This window comes from Nesoenas mayeri, assembly GCF_963082525.1.
Source record: "Nesoenas mayeri genome assembly, chromosome: 2".
Classification (NCBI taxonomy): domain Eukaryota; kingdom Metazoa; phylum Chordata; class Aves; order Columbiformes; family Columbidae; genus Nesoenas; species Nesoenas mayeri.
In genome coordinates, this window is record NC_137543.1 from 114,259,384 (window position 1) to 114,278,626 (window position 19,243).

At 42.5% G+C, this 19,243-nt stretch overlaps 1 protein-coding gene across 1 annotated transcript in view; it reads right to left on the reverse strand.

Moving 5' to 3' along the window:
- Positions 1–19,243, reverse strand: part of EEPD1 (endonuclease/exonuclease/phosphatase family domain containing 1) — a gene marked incomplete at its 5' end in the record, with an annotated part of 64,761 nt that overhangs the window by 21,504 nt on the left and 24,014 nt on the right. Inside the window, one exon of the mRNA XM_080339302.1 lies at positions 7,892–7,943. Coding sequence (XP_080195428.1) covers positions 7,892–7,943 — 52 coding nt within the window. The remainder of the gene's footprint in view (positions 1–7,891; positions 7,944–19,243) is intronic.

Genomic DNA, 19,243 nt, shown 5'->3' on the forward strand with positions numbered 1-19,243 from the left:
GTCCTAGATGCCTCACGAAGGAAAGCCAAAGTTTGTATCACAAGCAATCTCCATACCACCACTTCTCAGAGAGGCACAGCCATGCTTTAGGGAAGAAGAGGGCTTCTTCATAGCTCCCAATGATGTGTATTGCGTGGCTTCTAGTGATTTGTTTATTATAATCAGAAAAGAGATGGGCAATGCAACTAAAGGAAAAAAGAAGTCCAACCAAGATCAAAGTAGATGAGAGCCTGTGCTTCCAATGCTGCTGACCACTTGACAATAGTTTGCAGTGAAAGGGCGTGGAAAGACAACAGTTGTTATAGGTCCCCGGCAGAGAGCTACTGGAATCATCATGGAGCTGGCCAGACCCATAAGGTCCACTGATATACCTCTTTAAACTTCTAGCCATCTAGATCCCTCTTAGAGGACAGAAAGGAAGATAAGAATTGAAAGGCCAGAGGCAAACACTGCATAGCTGCAGGGTTCTTAAGTTAATCTAGCGGATGGCATAATCCCAAAGAAGCCTCATATCTTAAGAAATGGTGTCAACATCATTTCCAGCTCCACTCAGCCAAAAATGGTTTCTTCACAATAACAGCTATACTTCCTTTCACCCTGAGATTTCTTGATACCATGGGGTGAAGTGTGAAAAAAAGATTTTGCACCTCCGAATATTATCTGCACTCAGATGAAAAAGCAAGAGAAGGGAAAGAGATAGGAGGAAATATAGAAAGGGTGTGGGCGAGCAAAAACGTTAAGTGACAGGGAGTAAGGTGAGAAAAATAATTAAAATAAAATCAATTAGACAATTTGGAATAATCTCCTTTTACTCTGAATGGCCAATCATTGACCTCATGGTGGCTTTGAAGGAACAGGGCAGGAAGACCTGTTAATACTTCAGCTGAAGAATTATGCAGAATTTAGGTAAAGGAGACAGTGACCACCAACCTCTCCTCTCTAGAAATGTGGAACAGAGAAACGAGGCAGCAACAGGGTTGGAAGAGACTGATCAAACGTCCTGAGTGAGCCAGTGGCCAAGTCTGCATCTCTTTTTCCTGTTCCCGGAAAGCGAGACTGCTGTTTACTTATCTGACTCTAGAGGACATCCAAATGTACTTAAGTTTCAAAGGGGTCAACCTCTTTCTGGAAAGGACAGTTCTAAGAGCAGACAGTTAATATAACTCATTTACAGCCCTTAATTAATTTGTTGCCAATTACCTTGTAATCTTTTTTTTAATCAACAGCTCCAGATTGATGCAAAATTGGAAGATGGGGCTCACACTGTACAGGAGGATTATGGCATTTTAAAAAAAAAAAAACAAAAACACACGAAGACTCAGTCCTGAACTGTGTTTCTGGGGTACATGTCTGCTGTGGTAAAAATAAAATAAAAATAAAAAAATCACAGCAAAGAGGAAGGACTGTCTTGGCACTAGAAGAGTGCCTGGAACTCAGGAGACTGAGGTTCACTCCCGACTCTCTTCGGATTCGGTCATCTTAGGTGGTTCTGCCAAAATTGTGTGATTTCCTTGTAACTGCATAAATGAAGGATCACCGCAATTATTCCCTACCTCCCTGCGACTGCTGCATACTTGCACTCCCCAAAAAAATGAACAGCAGCAATGGTGCAGGCCATTTTGGCTGCGTAGGCAACAGATACGTTCCAGGTCAGAGCTCAGACCACAGTGCTAGACTCTCGCCCTGCAGGGATAGGTATCAACAGCACTTCCCTGCTCTTCCTTCACTGATTGTAGCTCCCACACCAGTGCTGGCTTGTACACAAGGAATAACATTTGCCTGCAAGGGCAGCACTGACCCCGCGTCCACGATTTGGTGCTTATACCGAGGAAATGGTGACAGGCCAGACAAACAGCCTCAGGTGACCAGCTGCTCCATGTCAAGGCACATTACAGATCGCTTTTCAGCTGTCCTAGCAAATGCACACACAAACATATTTATATCCACGCAAGCAAGAAGTGATGTGCCTCTGCTTACCCCTGCAAATGGAAAACAAGCACCTCTCTTTCAAACACTGACAAGCTCCTGGGGATAACCTTTCACAAATAAACAACCTGCTCTGCTCTGAGAGGGATTTTATAAAGAACGGAGATTACAATGGGCTTAAGCACGATTAAACACTGATCTGGCTCAATCTACTCAAAAGCAGACAAAAGATAAATAAAAACCAGCAGATGCATTTCATACTGGAAATTCTGGAACCTCAATTGACGTCATACTTTTTATGTTCAGATAATATCTGGAGGAAACAGTACACTGGATCAAGAAAACAAAAGCAAATTTCTAGTTAAAATTCTCCGTGTGCTGTGTAGAAATGAGAAGGCTACAGCAGGGAATGCACAGGGCAGCTCAGCATTTTCCAAACCTGTTTTTGACTGTAGCTGAATTTGCACTATTCGAGTGATGCCACTAGAAAAAAACAAGCATCCCATTTTGTCCTGATCTCCTGGGTCTTACCCTGTAGAAGTAGGCAACACTACTCATTGTGTTTGCCCTCAGACAAAACCCGCTTCTGATTGATGACAGGCAGGTTAATTTTCTTTTACTAAAATAATGCCACCTCCTCGGTGTCACCCCCATTGCAGTTCATTTGTTCCTCAGGCACAGTACAAAAATTCTGCATGATGGGAAGGGGTTGCATCCAGCAAACATCTCCCAAATACAGACTTCTGGTCTTTCCTATGGGTGAGGAAACCCAGGAAACAGATTCCACATGATAGGAGACAACTCCAGCGATTAGTACTGCCGAGGGAGGTGGCAAAAGTAAAAAAAAAAAAAGAAACGAACATAGATTGTAGGGATCACTTGCTTACAGTGCTAAGCTTTCCATCTTATTCAACACTTTATTCAAGGAAAATGAAATAACTCTTCATGTAGGGGGCAGGGAATCTATCTGGAGGAGAAGGCTGATCAGTTTTCTCATTCTATCATCCCAACTCTTCATCTCGACACCAGCAGAAATGCCCAATGGATGACCATGCAACATTTGGCCAGCAGACAGAAAAGATTCCTTCCTGTACTAAGACAGCTAGAAGCTACGTGGCTGCCTCTCCTGGTGCCCAGTGAATGTATTCTGTGCTTCACAGCTACAGGACCTCTATTTCCAAACACCAGGTGAAAGACTTTCAACTCCTTTTTGATTCACAACCTCCAAAACTTCTCCAGTGAAGGTGAAAATCCCCAATGTGAGCCTACTGATCATTACTGTGTTCTTCTCACTTTCTTTTCACTGACCTCGTAGCTCACAGCGCATAAATTTGCCATCACTGGAACAGACAGACCTTGATAGTGAAACCTACATTAATTATCCTGATTTTCAAGCTGCAAATTATCAACTTCAAGAACACCATCCCTGAACAAAATCACAATTGTCACTTCAACTCCTACCGTGCTTCAGCCCACCCAGCGTATCTCTCATGACAGTGCAAACAGATCACTTCCAAATTCAAGCAGAACAAGCATCACTTTGCAGAAGAACCCCACATTTTCACAAACTGCTGATCAGAATTAAGCGATTTGCATTACCCAGGTGAGATGACAAACTGTTCTGTCTTTGGAGTCAAGTGGACAGTCCTTTCTCCTCTTGAGTAACAGCAGCTGCCCTTGATTATTAATACATAAATAGGAAACTAATGGGTTACTGTTGCTTGTTCCCAAAGCAAGCTTACCTTATAAAAAGCTGTCAGGGAGTTACCTAATATAACATTGTTATACAAATTATTTATGATAATTTCCCTCAGTAACCAACCTCTGAAGGAGAAATGAGCTCAAGAGCCCGTGTTAATACCTGAAAGGCTCAGGTGGAACATTTAACAGAATATAAAGAATATTTTTATTTTTCTTACAATATGGATGACTCTTCCTGCACATCCTACTGGCATCAAGCACCAATTAGAACAATTGTTTTGGCATACTTGCTGCCTATGGAAAAGGACTTCAGGTTTAAATGCTAAAACAGCAACCAATGTGAAATGTCACTGGCTAGGCAGTTCAATCTGCTAATTACTTAAACAGATTTATTTTTAAACTATAAAAACAGCATGTTCCTCAGGATAATGATTCTTTCCCCTTCCCCAAATGAATACAATTAACACTTGCCAAGTAGAGTTCTTCAATTAAGGACTTCCCAAAATTAGATCACGTAAACTACTCAGAAACACACAGGGGCAGGAGAGTCCCTGGGGGTGTCTCCCAGAGCTGTGCTTCCGGAAGAGGAAGAGATGCTTCATACAAGACATGGCGCCAACAAACCTGCGTGCCTGAGATGCTTCTTTCTAAAGCATGAGTGGCCTTGAATCCTCATGGGGACAAGGCTGTCACCATCTCAAGCCCTCACTTGGCATCTCGTGTCTATCACTGCCCCTGGCAAATGGCAGCAGGTCTTCTGAGGCAAAGGCACACCAGCAACACGAGCCCGCAGCAGCCAGGGCAAGCTCAGAGAGGAGGGAGAGAGAAATAAACAGATCGATGGGAAGGTTCAAGGTAAGCCAAAATCCGTGTAAGCACGTGCTTAGCATTAAGCTGCCAGTGAGACTGCTCACGTGGAGTTCCTGTGGGAATGTGTTGGATAGGCTACGGCCAAAACAAACACAAACAAGCCAGTCTCTGATCCAGGATTTTCTTCAGGTAAAGACTCTTGTTCCTCTTACGTGACCTGGCCCTATTTCACCAAGATAAACTACTGTTTTCCCATTTCTCTCAATGACAGCAAGTGGGGTGGTGCAGTCCAGGTCGTCAAGCAGCACCCCTCTTTTGCAGTGCTTATAGGTGCCCCCAGCACCCCAGAGAAGCAAACCAGCTGATGAGCTGCATCCAAGGGTTAGACAAGCTTGCCCTAAGCCAGGACGAGCTGCAATTAAACCCAGTCAGTCATTCCTTCTGTCTCAGCAACCCGAGACATAAATGCAGTGAAGTGTAGTAGATCTTTGGTTTAAAGGGTCGTTTTGGACAAATTTGCCAAAACGCTAGGGTTTAGGAAATTAAACACAAAGCTTCTCATGGTGTGACCAATTTATTTTCAATGGTCAATGCATGAAAAACATTTAAAGATAATAAAGTATCTGAGATAGCTGAAAGGCATTAAACCTCTTTGCTGTAAGCAATCAGTAAAGAACTGATGTGCAGCTTTTGAAGCATAGCATTGCTCTGCTACGCAAGGGCAAAGCTTTCCACGACATACCTGTGGTGGGTTGCCATCTTCTTAAGACCCCAATAGTTCAACAAGTGTTCCCAGCCTGTCAGCAAGCTGCGGGAGGCTCCAACAGCTTGCTGCTTCATGTGCCTCGCCTCTTAGGTCACCATGCCGTTTCAAAAAGGTGTCAGTAAATGGTGTTTTGCAGATAATTTTATGATACTGTGTCAAGGGCCTGGTTCTCAAGGGACTCACTACCAGCGCACATGACTTCAGTGTGATTTGATTTAATGGAGCTAGTCTGCAGCACAAAGATTTGTGTGTCCCCATAAGTGTTCTCAGGGGACACTGCTGTTCACCAGCATGCTTCTACTCACTCCGGGTTTCCATGCAAGTATCAAAAATACCTAACAACACTTTCAAAGTTGAGCACTGAATTTTAGAAATAATAAGGTTATGAAAGTTAAAAATCATCTATGACAGACTAGAAAGTGTCCTACATGGAAAACACTTTAAGGTAATCATGTCCATAGCTATCTTAAAGAAAATTTCCTTTGGAAAACCAGAAAAATCAATCTTGTGATGAATATTAAAACATTACAATTTAATAATATTTTGTATTCCTGCAATATAATTGAGATAAACAGTGATTGATGGGAACAAAACTCAGCACGTGTTCTCAAAACTAGACACTGCAAGCAGCCGGGACAAGGGATTTTGTTCTAGTCTACTTTTTTCCCCCTCCTGTATTTAAAAAATAAAGGCAGCAAATTTCTTTGAACTTACATAATTCCACCCTGTTATTTTCCAGAGGGCTAAACAGGCCGTTTAAATTCCTAAAGCTTGGCATTGTATGAAAGCAGATATCAAATATTCAGAGAGCTCAATTTGGAAAGATCATTTTTCTGAAGCTGAGCCTTTCTGAAGAGCTTCCTGCACAGCTCCAGACAATGCCTCAAACAGCCATTCCCACCAGGCTGAGGTCACTCGCCCTTGCCAAGCCATGTTTTAGGAGGCCTTGGGCCAAAGGGAGGTGCAAGTCTGACAGAAACATGAGAAGGGTACAAGGTATGAGTTGCCAGATAAGCCAACTGCTGCAAACAACAATTTGTGAATATTAACCTATTTTGCACAACAAGTGGTTGAGAACTGTGTCGTCTTCGCATGCAGAAGAACTATAGTACCACCTTTCTAGTCCTCTGTTGCCGCCTTTTAACAAAATCCACCTCTTTGGGTCAAAGTCAGAGTTCCCTAAAGCCAATGGAGAGATGCCCGTCTTGAATTAACTGTGTTGTACACAGGACCTCTGTGAAATGCATCTCCAGTCAGTGGCAAAGCACAAAGCTGAAGCCGGTGCTGCTGAATTTCATTTTACCCAGTATTTCTAGAGTACAGATGCAGCTTTAACACAGCACTGCAGGACCTTTTCCTTTGCACAGACAGGGTGTGCTCAAAGCAGAAGGTCTCCTCCTTCCATCTCCAGGCTTGCCGGGTTACTCCCAGCCACAGAGAGGCTGCTTGGGTCAGCTCAATGACTGCCATAAGGTGGCAGTTTTCTCAGCAGGGCTCTGAATTCAGTTGTTTTCTTTGCATCCTACCCAGTCTCCCATATTTCCATGCTGCCTCCCAGCTGGCTCCTTGACCCTCTGTAGCTGAAAGAGCTGGTGTGGAACACCACTAGAACCCACCAGTCCCAGCATGGGCACTGGGAGTCCAGCCCTAGCCTCCAGGCCGGCAAAAATCATAAAACAATAAATATGACGTTTGGTTCTTCATGCAGAAGGAAATGATCCATAGTGCACTGCTGTGTTTGCAGTACCCTTGGCTGAGGAGAAACACCAGGTGTTGTTATTTACAAATTCTCGAGCCTTTTGTGGCTACTGGTTTTGCAGCTCCACAGATGGGACCTCAGGCAGCCGAGGTGCCAGCACCTTGGCTAAACTGATGGGGTCTTGCACGCTGGACCAGGGGTGTGCACCCCCTGAGCAGGACCACATTGCCATCAGCTCCACACAACTGCTCCTCTCTGCCACTCACAACACTGAGCGTGGGCTGTTTGCAAACCCCACCATCCGTGGGACAGACATGGACAGCACATCCCTCAGCTCCCTGGAAAGCCAGGCTTAACGGCAGGCCTATGCCTGCACAAGGTAGACAGAACTGCTCAGACTAACATGCACCATACACTCGGCTGGTGTTGTTAGGGCTGATGTCGAGTAGCTCGCTGCTTTGATCCTCTCATCACTAAATTAAACTGCATTTCTTCCAAGGCACTTCCTGCCATTCTCCTGAGCTGGATGTTCAAAAGTGGCCCCTCAGACACTCTTTCTGCTTCATTCATCATTGCTCGTTCAAATCATCTACTTATCCTAGCTGTCAGCAAGGAACTAATTTCAGGAAAGCTGAAGTCTGGAGACATTCAAAACCTGCCTGGACACGTTCCTGTGTAGCCTCATCTAGGTGTTCCTGCTCCGGCAGGGGGATTGGACTGGATGATCTTTGGAGGTCCCTTCCAATCCCTAGCATTCTATGATTCTATGATTGCTTACCCCAAACCCTCCGTGAAAATCAGAAAACACCAAAAGCATGCGCTCAGCTTGGACAAAACATCGCCCCTCTGACTTCATGTACTGTGTAGCTAGAAAGGTTTCCTGGTTTATGCTGCATGATTTTCCATGAAGTTTGGAAGCTCTGCTAACACAGAGGGCTTTAAGAGCTTAAATGCATTAGGATAGTAGTATTTGAAATATTTTTAAATACCTTTTCCAGTGCTTCTCTATCAACCAGCTCCTGCACAGCCAAAAGCTTGATACTGTAACAAAAAACAGAGAGAAAAAAGAGAATTAATCACTCCATTGCAAGCATTCCAGAAACACATGCAAGAGCAGAACTGAAACTCTCTTTTTATATTTTCATCTCACAAAAAATAAGAGTCTACAGATGTGCGGATAGAAAAAGTGCTCAGGATATAATAAACTAAAGCAAGAGAGAAGCAGTGTTACTCTATTTTCTTCAATTTAGCTGTCCCAAACAGATTTTCTGGTTTAAGACTTATAAGCACATCTGAACTCACCTCACAGAGAAACTGTATTAATTGTTACATTTTTAATACCCTAAATTAACAATGAAGGATCTTCTGAATGACAAACACAGAGAATGACCCTAAACATGTCTGTCATTTTTAGTCAGCTTTGTTCTTCAAAATCAACAGGTTTCCATAAGTCCCACAATAGTCACTCCCAGAGATTTACAATATTATATATGAGGTACAATGACAACCCAGCTCAAGAAATTTGAGGAAGATAGAAATGAAACATGTGTGACTCTTGGAAAGCAGGATGAAGAGACACTAACAAATAATCCTTATTCTCCTTCAACTTCTGTTATTTGTACGTCCTCATGTAGCACAAAAGCTCAATCCTTTCCATGCTAAGGAATGTCAGAAAAAGATCTTGTGGCATCCTCACAGGACAGGTAGGAACCTGAAAAGTACTGGCAGAGCATTGCCAGCATGATGTTAGATGGTATGGAATATCCCTTTGGCCAGTTTGGGTCAGCTGTCCTGGCTGTGCCCCCTCCCAAGTTCTTGTGCACCTGCCACAGAGCGAGAAGCTGAAAAGTTTTTGAATACTCAGTAACAACTAAACCATCAACGTGTTATCCATGTTATTCTCATCCTAAACTGAAAACACAGCACTATACCAGCTACTAGGAAGAAAATCAACTCTATTCCAGTTGAAACCAGGACAGCTCTCTATGGCTTTGGTGCCTAACAGCAGCTATTATTTAAATTCACCATGTGATCAATGAAAGGAGAGAGGGACCTCACTTCCACAAGGCCGTTCAACCTGCCTATGCTGGTATCATCCCCTATGTCCTCCCACAAGGGCAGAAGCTGCTGTCATGCTACGCTGCTCCAAGTCAGGCTTGCAGAAAGCTGGCAAGCTTTTTAGCCATGGAGTAGACCAGTAGTACAACTCCAATTGCCCACCTTCCTTACCCTGTCTTAAAACCAGTTGCTTAATATATTGCCCTTGGACTCTAGAGGATAAATTCCTTTGCCCAGAGATACAAAAACACTTGTGTGGAAGCAGAAGAATAAAACTATGCATATAAATATTGTTTAAATTACTCTCATGAGTCTAGAAAGACACAGCAAAGAGCCAGTATAGTTAAAAGCTTGTATTTAAGACTGGGCAAATAGTCATTACAGAAGTCTGCCAAAAGATATTTGCCATGTACTACAAGAAGTTTTATTAGCCTTTCAAAGCCTCAGAGCTATGTTGCATAATTCTTCATTGTCCACCGACATCTGATGCATTAATTATGTACATCCAGCAGCTGGCAAAACATAGTTTTACTCCTGTCCTTCTACTGTGTTACAATGGTTTCCACTAAAAGTACTCACAGCCTAATGCCTAAACACAAATGTGCTTTCACTTTAATGTACTTCTAGTTTTCAGATGTCTTCAAAGCATCATAAAAAGTCTATATCCAATGAACTGTAAAACAGCCCCAGACCATACATTTCTAGTCTATAGAGGGTACTCTTAACTAAGAGAGCATGGAGATGGTTCAGAAAACAACAGGATAATCAGGGATTAAAAAAAAAAGGTATTCCATTAAAGCCCAACCACTACAGTAGCAGGGCACGCATGGTTTTCTGTTACTGTTTGATAAACACACTAGACTGCATACAAGCATTCAGCTCCACTGGAAGGAACATAGGGAAAGCACAAAGCCAATATAAAGGTCTTTTTTAAACATCATTTTGATTGCAATTGTGCCAGAAAGCAAAATAAAAGCAGGAGGGGAACTGAGCAAAGAAGGCACCTCTATTTAAAACCACTGCAGTGTTGTGTGCAATGCTGGAGCCTGGCCTGATACATCTTGGAGAATGAAGTATTTGAAATAACGTAGGCAGTAGCAGTGCAGCCACAAGCAAGGTCACAAATTCAGGGCTCACCTCCTAGTTTTGGATGACCCACCTCTGATGCAGTACACTTTGGAGAAATGCAGGATGAGCAAGAGGCAGGTACTCTAACATGCATGAGGAGGCATCCAGGATGCTCACAGCCAGCTGGGGTTTTGCAAAGGTTGCTTCATAGTGTGTACATAGTAAAATTTAACACTTTGCTATTCCCTTCTGAAAGCTCTACAACAACGTGGGTTTAGTTATGCAAATTACTTTTGTCGCTTTCCTTTTGAAACCAGAGACTCTTCAATGACTCCATCATCAAAAGGTAGCATTTATCAATCAAGGCTCCTGATGCTTCTACCAATTGTCAGATTTATCTCTAGAATGTTAACTGTGGATTATCTGACAATAGCTGCAGAAGAAAGATGTAGAGTGTCCCAAATGCAAGTACTGTTTCCATTAGAGATCATAATCTTACTGTACAAACCCATCCTTCTTCTCCTTTACACTAGTGAAGCCCCACTAGAACTCCTTCAACTGGTATGCTTTTATTTAAAACAAAGTATACCAGGTCACACAGAAGCAAGTAATAAAACAGGGAGCAGGAATCTTTTTACTTTATCTCATCCAGGCTCTTCTTGGTGACAGCCAATGACAAGACAAGAGGCAATGGGTATAAACTGTAACACAGGAGGTTCCATTTAAATTTGAGAAGAAATGTCTTCACCGTGAGCATGACGGAGCACTGGAACAGGCTGCCCAGGGAGGTTGTGGAGTCTCCTCCTCTGCAGCAATTCAAAGCCTGCCTGGACACGCTGCTGTGTAACCTCATCTGGGTGTTCCTGCTCCAGCAGGGGGATTGGACTGGATGATCTTTTGAGGTCCCTTCCAATCCCTAACATTTTGTGATTCTGTGATATTTACAGGAAAGCTGTACTCTTGTTCAGAGGTGAAGAACCCATACAGAACGTTTACTTCCTGCAGAGATACCACATATGCAGGGGCAGAGGCAAATCTGCATTCAATGTTGTTAGATGATTTGCAACAACGTTGGTTTCACTCTTGGTGTGAAAAATACTTCCCTCTACTGTTACAAATTCACAGAGATCAATGTTTGCTCAGTACTGCAATTTTTTCTCCTCAGGTGACACCAGGTATTTTTTTGGAGTAAGAAGGAATCAACAAATGTAAATATCAGCCTTTATGCAACCATCTGCAAGTCACTTCTTTCCTTGGAGCACCACACATGGTGTCTCTGCCCATTGGATTACAGCCCACTACCTGGAAAATTGCTCTTGATAGCCAGTTATTTACTGCTATTTCTTCCAGCAATTCCAAGCAACACTTATATGTGCTACTTTATGCAATATCAGCTTGGAAATGCAGCTTCTTTCAAGGGTGCTGCTTTGCGTGGGGATTGACGCTTTGAAAAAAGAAAATCAGGCTGTTTATTTAGGCACTACATCAGCAATCCTACAAACACTGAAAGCAGCTCCTAGCTATTATATGTATGCTGTTTGTAGCTTATGGATTTGCCAAGATTTCCAAGTAGAAGGGAATATAGCTACCCACTGACTAAGAGAAAGATGGGGGGGGGGGGTGAAAGAGGGCATGAGGGGAGGAACTCTTAATAACATAGAAATGCAAAGAGAGTTACCAAAAGTCAATGCTGAAGCCCCAGGTCTTGCTGTCTACAATACAACACTTATGTACTCTCTTTATATACTACACATTTTCAACCTCACCTGTGGTACGTGAACACTAACTCATTAATATGCTGCAGAAAATTGTATTTCCTGAGGAAACCTTTTGGTTACTGAAGCACCTGCTCTAGTTTACCAGCTTTAAAGTATACTGGTAAGAAACCTGTAATGCAAGTAACTATATAGACTTGAAGGAAATAGCGCTGTTTGTAGCTGAAACCCTATTAAAATTACTCACTGACAGCTATTGAAATTAACATCCTGGCACACCAGAAACACTCAAAATACTTGAAAACATGCAGTGATCAGGATGAAGGACTCTCCTCCAGCAGTAAAAATATGCAAACATGATGTGCTGTCAAGGAAACACAACTCTCTCTTCTTTTGGCCGTAGGTGACGCACGATGTTCTCCTCTAAGGGAATTCCTTTTGATTTTCAGAAAATGAGTCAGGGTGCTGAATGAATGTCTACAGCCACAGCACATCTCTGCTCCTCAGAGTAGTGTTGCAATCCTTTCCTTGAAGTCTTCTTACTTGAAAACAGATAGTATCATGTTCCTCTCTCTAATCCCACCTACCCAGGAATAATTTAAGCCTTGTTAGCACCATTTTGTGGTACAACAAACTTGTTGATAGGTCCCTTGCTAGTTGTTGTGTTCCTATTCAACATGAGCCATCACTGTGTTTTACTTGCACTGTGTGTTACTTCCCAGCTTGAGTTCTCATTGCCCACAAAATCCCATCTGCTCTTGCAATAGGAGGTGTCAGGGCCTTCTTAAGAATGACTGCAGGGTCATCTGCCTGCACACCAGAGAACTTACAGTTCTGCACCAAGGCAGATGGGATAGACAGAATCCACTATGCAAAGCAGGTCCAAGATCCATCCATGCAGAATGCACCTGAGCTCTTCACCTGAGGAAGAGAAGCTGATTCCCCCAAACCAGCTTGAAGGGTGCTCTAGGATAGGACTAGAGAAGATTTAGGACTACAGTCAGTTTCTAGATCATCCTTGCACAGCACTGGACTTGCAGCCAATATGGACAGAAGCCACTTGGCTGCCACTAGCAAGGGAGAAAGTCTCCAGAACAGAGCCCTGCATCAGTGAGTGCAGTGACCTGCATCTGCTGAGCTGAGCCTGGAATGGAGCTGAGGTTCTCATACAGTGCAGAACCCAGTAATCTGGGGAAAAAATGGAAAGAAGAAGAAAACGTGAAGCGTTAAGTCTGGTGATCAGAGAGACAGCAAAGTGTTTAAGCAAACACTTGGCCTCTTGATGGCGTCCTGCAGAAGGGGACAGGTGTTGCAATGCAGGGCGGCTCTGAAGACAGAGTAACAAGACCCCGACTGGAGGCTGTCACTCCTGGTTCTCCACACCACATTAGCCAAGTCTTCAGGCATGCCAGCACAGCTGGATTTACTACTGCTTTGTTTTTTTCTTTCCCAGCATCCAGCCTCCCTCCTCAGCTTGGAAGAGCAGAGCTCCCCAGCCAGCACTGCCTTTGCTTTGTAAACTTCTACATCTTTGCTTGGGGCCTGAGTTTTTTCCAAAGCCTCATGCTTTCTATTAGTCAGTGCATAAGCCTGACTAAAGTTAACAACATGAAGAAATGCCATTTGACTTCTCTTCATTTTTCTGGCTCCCTTTTCAGAATACAGCTGTACTGAATCATGCTTCAGATAGACTCACAGACATTATTATAAATAGCCTGTACAAAAACTACTCAACTCCAAAGCGTTATTTTGAGCATTATTAAATCGTTCCCTTCTCTAACCCTTCTGGTCCTTAAACTTTTCGCCTTTGTTATTGAGATAAGTTGCCATAGCTATGTTATGGCCCATGGTTAAGTTTTATGGGTGACTTACATATCCAAGAGTAGACAATGCATGCATGTAACAGAAGTGCTTGACAACAGATTCATACTGGGGTTAGTTAACAAAAAGAACAGGACAAGACCCCTTGGGCCATTAAATTTGTATGCTAAAACTGTGTTTGTGTATCTACACAAACAAATCTTACTCGTAAATCAGTTGTGCTTTAAGAGATGTGCATGAAACATAAGAGTTGGAAGAAAAAAGGCAACAAAAAAGAAATGCAGCTGAGCTGTGCTAATACTCCCTGCTACCTGGGAGGGAGTACTCCCCATCAGCTGCTTGCTCTGCCCATATCTGACCTCAGTCTCCAGTTCTCCTACCGAAAGGGCACACACCGTTTCATCACCATTCACATTGCAGCCCCTAATTTTCCTTTGGCGTTTGCCAGATGAGAGGGTGAGCAACAATAAGGATGGGGAAGTGGACATCACGAGTACGTGTTCACTGTGAGGGCTGCGGTGTGCCCCCACTGCAGCCAGCTGTCTGAGGTTAAGGGCTTTCATTAACTGTTTTCTAATTGTTTTAAGCACAGGCAGAAACTTAGGCAAACATGCTGCTTTGGGAGAGTGGGGAAAGATCAGCCAAAATATGACAAACATAGAAGAATATGTATCTTGCTGCTTAAGCAAATGATGGTGGGGGGTACTTAGGGTAGTGTTTTTGTGGTTTTTTTGTTTTGGTTTGGTTGTTTCAAATCTAGAGCTGCCACTAATGTGTTCGGAGTTGTCCCTTGCTGCTAATGCCTAATGAGACCTGAGGCTTAGATTCTTGACCCTGCCCACTCAGTAATGATTGCCATTCTTTCTCCTTCCTTTGTGCAAGGTAATCTCCCACCCACAGCACTGCAGACCAGGCTTCATAGGCTGAGATAACTGAGGAGCAGGTCCCTGAGAACCATCAAGCTCCATTCCTAAGGGGGCTACAAAGCAACCTGCACTGCTCCCTCCTTGCGACTGCCCACACCAACTGGGGCAAATGGTCACCTAAATGGGATGCCTCTACAATGAAGAAGGAACCTTTCGTACGTTCATCAATGCAGGCACTGTGAAAAGCAGTCTCATTTTTGCCAGCATATCCCATTTACAAAGCTGTCTTTTCCCCCCCAGGACCCTGTTCACTCAAACGCTGGTAAAAACAAAAGCTGACGGAAGAAAGAAAGAAAGAAAGAAAGAAAGAAAAAAAAGCACACTTAACGACTTTCAGCCTCATAAACTTCCTCCGTCTTCCCCTACAAAGTCTGACAAGGAAATAAAATTGGTTTCTCCTTTTCTACTAAAAGCATCTGCGTCTTCTCAATCACTCCTTAAATGGAAGGAAAAATCGCATCCGTCGCCACGTCTTAACGGCTGCTGGAAGCCACCAGAGAGCTTATGAAGTAAGCTGACAGGCTTGGATGGGAATACCAGGCCATATTGCTTTGGGACTAGCTGCCAGCTAATGACACAATAAAATCATTTGGAAGATTCTCAGGAAAAAATATATCTATGGTAAGTAGAAATTAGGATAAAACTAGGGAGATCCATTTCCCTATAAAAATATATTTCTATTTACTTTTAATATATCTCCATATTATATTATGTATTTATATAAATACATTATATATACTTATATATTAAAAGCTAGTCTAAGTTTTATATATAATTTTATAAGCTTATATATATCTATATAAATATATATAAGCTCTATATATATAGAGAGAGAGCTTATATATATATATATATATAAAAATCTATGTAGGGATAATACTTTGCAGTTTCCCAGTTCAGATGAAAGCAGCTGTTCTTCGATGTCTAGCCATCATTGATTTTCCTGCAGAATGCTTTGAAATCAAGAAAGCACATCAAGGCTCTGCAGCTGGGAAGGGAACCAGGAGTAAATGGAAGGAGCAAAGAAGCTGAAATCCATCAAGCAAATTGGTGGTGTAGCACAGGCTGCACAAACACTGTTCCCCCGACATTTCCATTCGCAGATCCTATTACATGATGTGAGTGAGTGGAGTATTCATCATGGGGAGAAAGCAAACTGTAATGGAACTAAAAGGGGGAGAACACGAATTATGGATGGTTACTACTGAGAGCTGAAGGGGGAAACATCAGCATTACCCAAGCTAACAGGCGGGAGGCAACTAATAGAGTTCACTCCTTTCTTTTTCCATTTCAGCAGTCCGCTGGGTCCAAGGATGCTCTCTGAGTCCTCTGTCACACACAGTTCTCTCCTCACTGTTATCTTTCCTACATCTGCAGCAAAGCCATCATTTTACAGGACCTATGAACTATGCATCGAGGGGCTGATTTATGTTCAACTGATGCTGTGGTTTCAGCACAGCTATGTCACTGCAGAAACAGAACCATGATTCATAAACCCTGGACTCTGTGTATTCCCAATGCATGAGCGCAAAAGAGGAGGTTGGAAGAACAGCAGACTTCTTCCTAGCACTCTGGGAGCAAGACACGCTCACCAAATGACCAAAACCACAACCACTAGCAGAAAGCATGAATGCCCACATATAATGAGACCTGGAAGCCTTTTTGACCTCCTCCCTGGGAACACCCATTCCAAGCTCTTTCCAAAGGGATGAAAGCCATGCTGCTGTGCATATGGACATCTCCTGTGTCAGTAAGGAGAGCAGGTCATGCACAGTGAAGACAAGAGCTGCTCAAAACTCTCAGACTCTGTGACTTTAAAGCAAGATCATGCTTTTCTTGTCCATCTACTCAGAAAAGGTGTCTCCTTTGTTGTGAGGCACTGATGTTCAGCTGGACACTTCTGCAAATTCTGGACATTCCTATCACAGAGAGAATTAAGAGGATAAGGGAAGCATCCTATTTACCTTCTCCTCCACATAGAGGATCACATCTCAGGCCTAATTCTTTTTCAGGGAAGGAGACTGGTCATCATCTACTCATTTCCACTTGCATAAAGTCACCCTTTCTGAAGATTCCCTCAAACTTTTAAACCAGAGGAAGTGCAGAAGGGGCATCCTTTTCAGTGCATGCAGCATGCATGTGCACATAAATACCCTCATTCATTACTATGTTCATTCAGATTTGCTATCCCATCTCAATTTGGGGTACAGAGTACTAAAGACACGAGCCCAGAGCTAACTGCACTTACTAGAAATGCTTTGTTTGCTAAGTTATAGGCCATCCTATGGCCTTTTCTTTTGCTGTCCTCTTATTATTCTTTCCTATCCGTCTCCAACTCTCTCTTTGCAAACTGGTGCAATGCCAAAAGAGTGGCAGCTGTTAGAAAACTAAGCATCATGGAAGACTTCCAAGGTCCTCAGAAGAAATGCTAGTTATTAAGGGCTGAGATATATCGCACTTGATTGAACAGAACCAAAGCTGAGTCCTGAGAGGCAAAGGTTAATTAGACAAATGGCTCAAAAGGATCAATCTGTTCTAACTCATTATTTGTTGATATTTTTTTTTTTTTTATTTTAAAAGAGAGTTTAAAATAGACTAGGCAGCTGAAAATAACCCCCAAATTCCCAAACACATGACATGAAACCACGGAAGGCCTGAGACTGCCAGTAACATAATGATTACAAAGTAGTAGCCTAATGAATAAAGAAGCAGCAAATCAAATACTTATATTAAATTATACTGAATGCAGCAACGTTGTCTGCATAAGTCTACTAAGGGGGAGCAGGCACAGGCAGTGACAATGCAGCTTAACTCCCAACATAATTCAAAACTCAGGGTGACAATCCAGGAGGCTTCTCTGTCACCACTTCCACCTACTCCTTCACTGAACACTCCTGAGCCAAAGACTTCACTACATGATGATTCAGGCAGCAGAAGAGAATACTATTCCAAAGGAGCAGGGGGCAGGGGGGGCTGTTGAAATAATCTGATGACAGTTATATTTACTCACAAAAAAACACCCATGAGTTGTTTAAACTCACTTCTGACAGACAAAAAACCAAAACCAGTTGCTTGTATTAAAAAAAGGAGGGACTTGCCTTTTAGTTTAATTTATATCATGATAAAAGGTATTTCCCTTCTTCCATATTGCACTTTTTACTATATTTAGCGAAGAGTAATAACATCTTCCTTCAAACTGGTTCATCTTATGTCCAGTGCTTTTGAAATTGTGGAAAATGCTCTGTATAACGTCCACAATCTTAGGGTTTTGTGGGGTTTTTTTTGTTTGGGTTTTTGTTGTTGTTGTTTTGGGGTATATTTCTTTATTTATTTACTTTTCAAAGGACACCCGTTTCCATATAACTGCAGCAAGAGAGAGGCTCACAAAGAGTGTTGTGTTTGCAGCAACATTGATTTCTTCTGAGTCATTAAAACTGGACAGAGTCAAGCTATTTAACTTGCCCTGAATTATTCAAATCTGTCCAGCAAAAGAGAGTAGACCAAGACTGAAAACTAAAATTTAGAAGCTCATAAAAATCAAAGGTGACTTACAGCTTCCAAATATAGGCATTATGCTATGGTGTAAAGGTCTCTGGCATTTGGCTCTTTTTCTGGATTTTCTGAATCATTCTCTGCTGGGGTAGAGCTTCTCAGTTCCAGAAATGGCACTTTCTCCAACTCAATCCTGCCCTACTGCAGCAATCGAAAAACTGAGTAGTCCTCAATTAAATCAAGTGGGCATGTTTGGGAAAGGGCACACCACCACACTATCATTCTGACATGAAGAACAAAGCTACCAATAAAATTGTGAGTGTTTGAGATGCAAAGTGATTAACAGGGACTCTACTTGAAGAATTTACTTTTGTGTCCCTGCAAAATAGACTTGAACTTGGAAAGCAATAAAATGCTATTCAAAACAGTTTCTTCATCAAGTATGTGAACCATATGCTATCAAGCTCTTACACAAAAACTCTTCAAGTGTTCCTGTTCATTCTCAGAAATTTAATGCAAGTTTACCTTGTCATACATGCACATCCTCCTCCCAGAGAAATGTGTTTGCCCAGTTAAAAACCTTATAAAGAAATACAGTGGAAGCCAGATCATTTTGATAAACACAAGCCCTAGAATAAAGCTATAATTTGGTGGCAGGAGAACCCCAATCAGCTGGTGGCATCTGAACATCGGTAAAATTCAGCCTGATATTACACAAAGAGTATTGAAGCTTCCTGGATAAACCTGGATACAGAACTTCAAAGTCTTTTACGGTATGCTTTTAAAGAGACTGACCCTCAAAAGTTGGCTACTAATTTGAAGACACTGGCAGAGCGCCACAGCAATTGTGCGTTTCATTGGAGCATCTTCTGCAAAAGACTTCATGCCAAAGTGGAATTGTTTAAATGGTGGAAGAGGTCAAACATCAGAGATTAAAATAGGAAAGTGTATACAAGAGGCGCTCGGAGAGATGCTATAAACTTGCTGAAGAGAGGCAATGCAATAAGGGGAAAGGAGGACGGGAGAAATCAAGAGCAGTACTTTGGTCAAATGTACTTTCTCTATGGCTTTCCCACAAGTAGCTTATGTTGTCTTACAAATTCAAAGACATTTTGACAGAAAGGATAAAATGAAGTGCATCATTACAACAGGTAGACAAAGTAGAAACTGTATTAGCAGACAGCCTGTATGTTCTAAGGACTTCCCACCACCACATGGCTAAAAGCCAGCTCAACCGTGTTTCTAGAGTGGAGCTCAGAAA